Source organism: Trachymyrmex septentrionalis, unplaced genomic scaffold, assembly GCF_001594115.1.
Source record: "Trachymyrmex septentrionalis isolate Tsep2-gDNA-1 unplaced genomic scaffold, Tsep1.0 scaffold53, whole genome shotgun sequence".
In the NCBI taxonomy this organism is placed as follows: Eukaryota; Metazoa; Arthropoda; class Insecta; order Hymenoptera; family Formicidae; genus Trachymyrmex; species Trachymyrmex septentrionalis.
In genome coordinates this window covers 2,921,618-2,930,429 of record NW_017305705.1, presented here as the reverse complement: position 1 = coordinate 2,930,429, position 8,812 = coordinate 2,921,618, and the positions used below count along the sequence as shown (strand labels likewise).

Below are 8,812 nucleotides of genomic sequence, written 5' to 3'. Positions count from 1 at the left end.
AAAATAACAGAATGTTATTTAACTCGAAGAATTGATTTGTATTTGATCCTTCAACAGTATTGGAATGTTGCAGCATCGCTTCATCATGCTTAAACATCCTATAATTGTTTTCGATGATCCAACAAAACTATTTTCATATCAGTTGTATCTAGCTAATTTTTTATATTTAGCAAAATTGTTCTTTCAATTACTATGACAGTTCTATTCAATTACTACAAAGGCGGTATAAAGCAACGCCATGCGATTTATCCATATTTTACAGAAACGTGGTCGATGACGAATCTTGGCACCCGCCGCGCCGCACACCCGCGACAATCGGTTCGATGCTACTTTCGCGAATGACGGTGCATCGACGCCGACGCGAGGCGATCTTTATAGATATCATCGGCCTTGTCCTTGACATCGACCGCAGCGTCCCGACGCTACACGCAGACGGCCCGTAGTTACATCGAGTTATCCGATACAGCGAAAAAACTTTTTCCGTGGAGAGGTTTACCTCTTCCGATCGGATGAGAGGTATTTAAAGAGAATTTAAGGGACGCGATCTATATCAGTGGACGAATAGATTGTGGATGGTAGATTTATACGTAGAATATTTCATAAGATTACGCAAAACTTTTTGGAAGCTTATTCTCCAAGCATGAGAGGTGTAACAAACGTAACAAATGATAATTTCGTCCGCGATCTATAAATGGCCTTTTATCATTATTTCTTCATGCGTTGGAATACAATTTAGAACTTGCGAACTCTTATAACTATGTGTTCTACATTGTCAGAGGAGAGTCTCGGATTATTTCTGTATCTACATCGACATTATGCACAAAACAGAATTGCCCAAAATAAAGCAAGGACAAGTTCGACTAATCTCGTACAACGTGAATAAGATCATATTCCACTACTATTTATTAACACAGTAGATTCTGCGTCGGTTGACTGGCGGACAGAATTGGACGTCTATGTGTAAACAATATCTAAGTGTAGGCTTCGTTACTTATCTCTTTACCTCAATACACATTTTCTGCATCAATATATATATATTTAAACTTCGTTTCTCCAATTTATAAAAGAAGCAGGAATATAAAATCGATGGAATAATTTAGGATGAGGAAAAATTCAAAATTCTCAAATGTGTATTACAATAAAAATGATATTGTTGATTTATTTACATATCTCATAACTTATCTGATATAAGATCTGTATACTTACATATCTTATATCTTGAATTATGCAAACAAATGTATAGTATAGTTTTTATGAACTAAAAATGTTTTATAACGTGAAAATGAAGAAATTATTTACTTTTCCTCTTCATATTTTTAGGCTGTACCCTTATTTTTTTGCCTCGATTATTGCCTCGCGTTTTCTTTCCACGTCCCTTAGTTTTTTCCTTCGCTTTTGCCGCGCGTAAATCTTTCTTCATCCTCGGATCGACTACTTTATATCGACCTTTCACACCAGGAGGCCGAACGGCTCGCTTTTGCGCGGTATGTTTCTTTGCTACGATATACGTAACTTCCTTTTTTGGCTCTTGACGAGCTTTCTTGTACAACCTTAAATCAAATAAAAAATTGAGTTAGAATAGAGTATATTCATCAGACGTTCTACAAAAAATTATACTTACGCTTTAACTTGTCTAGCCTTCTCTCTGTCACTGATATCAACATTATCCATCAATGCTTCTACCTTCTTTTTGGCCTTTTCAAGTTTGCGAATTCCACGTTTCTTTTTTCTTGCTTTAGCTTCCATTACTTTCTTAATAGGTCTTACATTCAAGTCCTCCACTCTCTTTTTATAGTCATCGGCAAGTTCTTTAGGTACAGGCACTTCTTTTTTCATATGTTTTTCTTCATCCTTTACAAACCAATCGGGTAATTTCTCATCGTTAAACGCATATCTATTCCAAGCCGAATCAATCAAGTCTCTTCGAGACTTTTTACTTTGAATCAGCAATGATCCGAGTGCTAAATCTTCGGGAGCCAGTTTTTTTTTCTTTGACTTTTTATCTGATTAATCATAAATAAACATGTATGTTAATAATAATAAATTATATAACTAGCTGCCAGTAATTATTAATTATTTCAATCAGTAAAATATGTACACTGAGAAAAGAATTGTTCATTTGATTTAATTGTTTAGTTGACTAAATTAATAATTGTCTTTCGTTGAAGAATGTATGTATTTTAAATCTGATTGTATCAACATTACTTTTAAGTAAAGCTTAAAACTCTCTTTCTTTTTTTTAAAGCCGAGAGAGAGAGAGAGAGAGAGAGAGAGAGAGAGAGAGAGAGAGAGAGAGAGAGAGCGGGAAGAGGGGAGAGTTTCAAGTTTCGTTTAAAATAAAAATAATTTTTTTTACAATTAGGCCTAAGTTAAATATAATATGTTTGACTTAAATATATTTTTCACCGAAAGAATTAAACATAAAATAAAATTATAGTTATATATAATTAATAAATTATAATTATATATTATAATTATAAATTAATTTAGTCAAATGAACAATTTTTTATCAGTGTAACCAAACGAAAACTTCTTTACCTGTGGTATCTTGCGGCACTATCTCAAAACCATCTTTTCCACCGATTTTTTTCAGTTTTTTGTTAGGTGCCATCATTTCTTCCATATCATAGTCTGAATTAGTATCATCATTTTCACTGATTTTGCGTTTTCGTTTCTTTCCTTCATCTACTTGCATTTTCTTCTCTTCTCCGAGGACATGTCCACCTTTCTTCTTGTACTGCTCTATCATCTTATCTAATTCATAATCTGCATCGTCTTCATTTTCTAAGTTTTTAAATACATCTTTCTCAAACCAGAGTGCTGCTTTATGCGCTCTTTTGGTTTCTTTATCCCGAAAATCTAAATCAGTTAACAACGGATTGCTTTCAGGATCTTTAAATTGTTGTTTTTTCTGCGGTTTCTTAGTAGTATCGTCCTCTGATTCGTCCAAACCTATATTGTAATAATAACTTTATATATAGCTTTTGTTACAAATTCAAAGAATAAATCAAAAACAAGATAAAAATCTTTCAATTAAAAGAGAAGGTTATATTTCAATAATAACATTGACATTAACGTTAATATTTTATATGTAATACCTAATCCAGATTTTTCGCTCTCATCATCTGATGCATCGGTATCGCTTTCTTCGCTGTCTTCTGATTTATAATATAAGTCCTTGCTGTCCAGATGACCTATATCTTTCTCATAATAAATCGTTTTCGGTTTGACTTCCTCGTCCGAGTCCACATCACTCTCTGCTAAGATGTCAGGCATTTGATTTGTTACTTGCTCTAATTGTTGATAGGTTTGAATCTGGTTTAAGTTAAACAAATCGTCTCTTTCCAATTTAGGCCCCTCGTCGCTCTTATGAACCATTTTCAAATTGAGACGTTCGTTCAACTTCTGCCTGTCTTTATTAGCTTTCTTTTTCTTGCGTTTTAACTCTCTAGCTTCTGCTTCCCGAAGCTCAGCAATCTGTTTTTGAATTGCCTCATCTTCCAAATCCTCTTGTTCTTCGAGACTAATGGTTGCAGGTGTGACAGTAATTTCATCTTTAATTATATTTTTCTCTCCATTTGTTTCAGTTTGTGTCTTTTTTAACGCTTTCCACCAACTAAGTAGAAGCTTCAAATCTTTTCGCCCAAGCACTTTAATATCTTTACAACACTCCCTAATTTCTTCAGTTGTTTTCTCATGCTTATCGATAATTTCATCATCTATCACTATTTGGGAAGCATTCTGCAAAGCTGCTACTGCATCCTCACAGGCAATAAATTCTTTTGCAGATATTTTATGATATAATGTGTAATCATTCTCAGGATATCCTTCTGCTTTAGATTTCTTTTGCTTTTCTGGATAAAGAAAATTTAATTTATTTATAGTTTCTATTTGTAATTCAGAAAAGACATGCTTCGGATCAAAGAACTTGGGATCTAATTTATCAGGAGCAATATAATATTGACAAACTACAAAAATTTCTGCAGATTCGTTACGTGACGCTTGAGGTTTAGTAGCATGTACCTACAATTAAGTTTATAGTGATGAAATGATAGACAATAATTAGTAAATATTCCTTAAATGATATTAATACCTTTTTAAACAATTGTTTTAGCACCCAAATCAATGGGTTATAATCTTTAGATCGAAATACTTTTGTTATAAACCAACCACCAGCTTTTAAAAATTGAGTAGCTAATTTAAGAGCTGATAATGTCAAAACAGCTTGTTGAAATGCATCATGAAGCCAACTTTTTCCTACATTGGGAGCACCATCGTTTAAAACAACATCTGCCTTCCATGTTTTTAATTCACGTGAAATAGCAACTCTACATTTATCTGTTGTAATATCTTCCACAAGACTGAGACATCCCGGAATAGGCTTTATTGGGAATAAATCTACACCAATAACTATTGATGATACTGACATATTTTCCTTGGCAACTTGCATCCAACCGCCAGGTGCAGCACATAAATCGATGCATACTCTGGACTTTTGAAGAAATTCAAATTTTCGATTTAATTGAATTAATTTGAAAGCAGCACGCGATCTGAAACCTGAATAAAATATAAAATTTTAGTAATTATTTCAATTATATGTTAATATAATGATTAATAATGATTAATGAAATAATGATTAATTACTAAACATTTAATTAAGATACTACTGCATTTGACGATAGTACAGCTTTCAATTTAATAATTCATATGGACAAATAATATTACTTACCTGTTTCTTTAGCTAATTGATAGTATTTATCTTTCCTCTGCTTTCCAATCTTCGATTTTTTCCCCATTTTAAAATTATATTAATTCTTTATATAAATACACATGTATTAATTGCTCGTAATAATTATTAGGAATCTATATAGCGTGGTCTCTTCGATCTTATGTTCATCATATAGGTTAGGAATTCATAATAGGTCTGTTCGTGTTCTTTGTACTTTTTGCACTGAGTCACCGACGAGATACTATTAAAGACGGTCAACGCTTATGGAAATTCGTGTGATTGTTAAAATTTAAGTGATCAAGAGTAAGAACCTAGTATTACGATAATTGCATGATTTATTAGTTTTTATTAATTGTCATCGTTCTTCAATTATCACTTTCGTAATTTTCACCTCGTTTCAAGAACCATAATAAGCCTCCAGAGTATCAATCATGATACTTTTTTCCATAGGATGAAAAGTGAAAATTTTCTCCATTAACTTCAATGGTAACAATTTTCACTTTCCATCCTAGGAATAAAGTTTCATGATTGATACTCAGCAAAGATAGTAGTTTTATAACTATTGTAAAATTCTTTAATATGATTGGTTTTGTTTTTAGTTCCTCACTGGATTTAAGTGCATAAACCAATCATATTGAAGAATTTTACACAGTTGCAATGCTGCTTTTTCTGGCTGAACGCAGCCATCAAAGGCTGTGTCCCAAAATTCACTGCCAATACTGAAAATGTATAGTATATGTAACGTAAATTGTAGATTTTCAACGCTGACAGGGAATTTTGAAACACATCCGTACAGTGGCCAAGGACTATTTGATATGAAAAGGTCTGTCTGTTTTCTCTAATTTGTGCTTTAAAGTGCATTCTCTTTTAATGTAGCGCAGGTCGTAGATCAGCGCAGATTTTACTTCGTAGTAGAGAGTAGTAGAGGTTTTTCTACCTCGATTTTATAGCTAAGTACTCACACACACACAAAGTACATTTCTTTATAATATATATAAAAAGAAGAAAAAAATGTGGAAAGTTGTATTTCGTGGAATTCGAGAAACGTTGGAGCGACGTGTTTGTCGCACCAACGTGTATTCGCAGTCATCGCAGGATAATGCGAAGAACGAAGTCAAAACAAGCCTAACGTGCCAACAAAAATTTCTTCCACCAGTTTTTATCACTTGTGATAAGGGTTTTTGCGGATCGGCTAAAAGTACCGGTACTAAAAACAACAGACGTGATTCTGATTGGAATACCAAGCATAGTTGGACAGAAGCTGTTGGCTGGGTAAATAAATGTTTTCAAATAAGAATTTGTTGCAATGTTATACATTTCTTGGCAATATTAAAAAGATCTTTGTTATTAATGTGTAATTTATATTTTATCAGTCTAGTGTATTAGCGGCTGGATGGGTTGTATGCCAAACACTTTGTCTTCGCAATAGAATCTTTGACAGAGATAGCGCTGAGACCTTGAAAAGCAAATTGCATGATTACTCTGGAGTTTCATTTATACTTACGCAATTATTAAATTTACATCCAAGAAAAGTCTTGCCAGTTACCAATTGTATTGGTACTAGCAAAAAAATCTCTAAGGATTCAAACTCACAATGGACTGCAGAAAAACCATTTGGTCCTATTACCATTGAAGAGGTGAGGATGTTATTTTGCAGACATAGTTTATAATGGTATATAGGCGAAAATTGAATTAGGATGGAAATTATAACAATCTATATTTCTTTTAAATAATTGTTTCAAAAAATAAAATATTTTATACAAAAATGATTTATTATAATTCATTATTGCTGTCTTTTATGTTGATTCTGTGATTACTGTGAAATAAATATATAGAATACGTTTTTCTACTTATTCTCTGAGAAATTTGAAGATATTTTCAGCAAATTCACATTTATTTATTTGTTTTGATATATATTGTACTTATTGCAATATTATCTTTATAACTCGTGCAAATAATAGATAATTAATATTCACATATATTATCATTCATTACTTGTTATTTTTGTATCTTTTGTGAATAAGATATAATTTATATTAAATTTTATAATGTGTATTTGATGAAGTGCGTTCCAAAAATTGTAGAATAAATGAAGACTTATACATTTATTTCTTCTACTCTATTTTTTCTTAAATTTCTTTTGAAGAGGCCTGTAAGGCAAATACAATATGTTAAAAATTACTTGAAAAAATTGTAGATTATTCTAAATTGCATTAAAAGTAATACCAAAAATTAAAGACAGTTGACCATCTAAATTACAAGTTATTTCAATAAAAAGTAATATTTTTTAAATTTGTACTCTAATAGAAATATATGAAAATGTATTATAAAATAATGATAAAAATCTCAATTTTTTTATATATGTATTTTATGAATTAAAAATATTTGTGTAAAGTTATATTGAGATGCAGACATTAATTGTTCAGTAAATAAATAAAATATTTATTTGTTATAAACTAATTAGTGAATCTCAATGAAACTTTGCATAAGTCATTTTTAGTATTTAAAATATTTATATAAAAAAATTTTAATTTTTGTTATTTTTCAAATTTTTGTTTATAACAATAAAACTAACATCAAATAAAATAAAGAATACATAAAAATATATTGCTCTATAAAAACAAAATGTTATAAACACAACTTTCACATGTATGTAGTTTGTTTAAAGCGTAAATATTAATATATGTGTTTTATGCTCTTACAACCTCCTTAAAATTTTTTTAAATGTTTAATTTATTATGTGTAAAGAGACTAAGTGTAAAGGTTTATATATAATATATACATATAGATTTTATCAATTTTCTATATCCTTAGGCATTCAAAGAGGCTTCTGATGAATTTACAAAAACTCATAATATAGTAGTAAGAGAATATGAACTTCGTTTTGGTGTTAAAGCTTTAGAAGAAAAACGTTATACAGATGCTTTAATGCATTTCTCTGCGGGTGCTAAATTATCATCTCCCGGAAGCATATTCAATTTAGGTCTATGTTACGAATTAGGCATTGGAACTTTGGCAGACCAAGCAAAGGTACACTGTAATGTCTAAATAATACAAAAATTCAGAAATGCAAGATACAACTTTAGATACTTCATTTACTTAAAAATCTTTCCGATCTTTTTTTTATCTTTGTACAAAGATAAAAAAAGATAATTTAGATATTTATTTGAAATTAAAAAAATATAGATGATTTGAAAGTGTGTGAAAAGAGATATATATACACTTGCAAAAATATATATAAAAATATAATTTGCCTGCAGGCTGCAAAATATTACAATGATGCCGCAGCCCATGATCATGCCGATGCATTATATAATTTGGGAGTTTTCCATGCCCAAGGAAGGGGTGGTTTACCAATTAATATTGATACTGCACGCACTTATTTCACCAGAGCAGCAAAATTGGGTCAGGTACAAGCGCAACATGCACTTGATTTAGAAAAAGCTGAAACTCAATCGAAAAAAAATATTTCTACTCTATCGAACATAAATTTAAAGAATTTAGATTCAAAGAAGAATGAAAAAAATGATGCACACGTTAAATTAAGCGATCTCATGTTATTAAGAAATGTTGGTGACACATTCGATATAGTCACAAAATCCAATGAAATATTTTTAGATTTTCTTGGTTTAAAAAAGTCTAATCAAGCACCCATTATGATAACTACAAGTGATTGTCGCGTGCCATGTTAAAAAAGTATAAAAATACTTTTATTACCTCAATGTAAGATTAAATGAAATTGTGTATAGTGATATAAAAGGTACTAATTCCTACATGGTATTATTTTGCGTTATTTGTTAAATTTTTCTTATTTTATTTTAATCGAAAGTGTGTATTTTACTGAAATTAAATTATTTATATTATTATAGGATGTATTCTTGTATATTATTATATGTATTATAATAGGTATAGGATAAGTAGGTATAGAATATTCATACAAATACTTGCTCAATTTATGACGTGTTATTCAGAATTTTATTATAAATTTTGAAATCCCACATTTTTATATTATTATTTCCGTAACTTTTATTTAAAAGGAAGCATTATTATTTTATATACGCTTAGCTTAAAAATTCTTTATTT

General features: G+C 30.5%; 2 protein-coding genes across 3 annotated transcripts; one reads left to right on the top strand and one right to left on the bottom strand.

Annotated features, from left to right (window-relative positions):
* Positions 1-1,253: 1,253 nt before the first annotated feature.
* Positions 1,254-5,009, bottom strand: LOC108752041 (pre-rRNA processing protein FTSJ3). Of its 2 annotated transcripts, none has more exons than XM_018492629.1 (6): positions 4,730-5,009; positions 4,094-4,557; positions 3,099-4,023; positions 2,548-2,952; positions 1,622-2,009; positions 1,254-1,550 (listed from the first exon to the last, which is right to left on the bottom strand). In XM_018492629.1, the coding sequence occupies exons 1-6, from the start codon at positions 4,794-4,796 to the stop codon at positions 1,292-1,294; spliced, it is 2,508 nt and encodes an 835-aa protein (XP_018348131.1). In that variant the 5' UTR covers positions 4,797-5,009; the 3' UTR covers positions 1,254-1,291. The 2 variants fall into 2 exon arrangements, with proteins under 2 accessions (XP_018348131.1, XP_018348130.1); XM_018492628.1 differs by having other exon boundaries at positions 1,622-2,003; positions 2,539-2,952; positions 4,730-5,008.
* Positions 5,010-5,531: 522 nt separating this feature from the next.
* On the top strand, positions 5,532-8,500 carry LOC108752043. The gene is made up of 4 exons (XM_018492630.1): positions 5,532-6,001; positions 6,103-6,366; positions 7,544-7,759; positions 7,990-8,500. The coding sequence occupies exons 1-4, from the start codon at positions 5,741-5,743 to the stop codon at positions 8,419-8,421; spliced, it is 1,173 nt and encodes a 390-aa protein (XP_018348132.1). The 5' UTR covers positions 5,532-5,740; the 3' UTR covers positions 8,422-8,500.
* Positions 8,501-8,812: the final 312 nt, after the last annotated feature.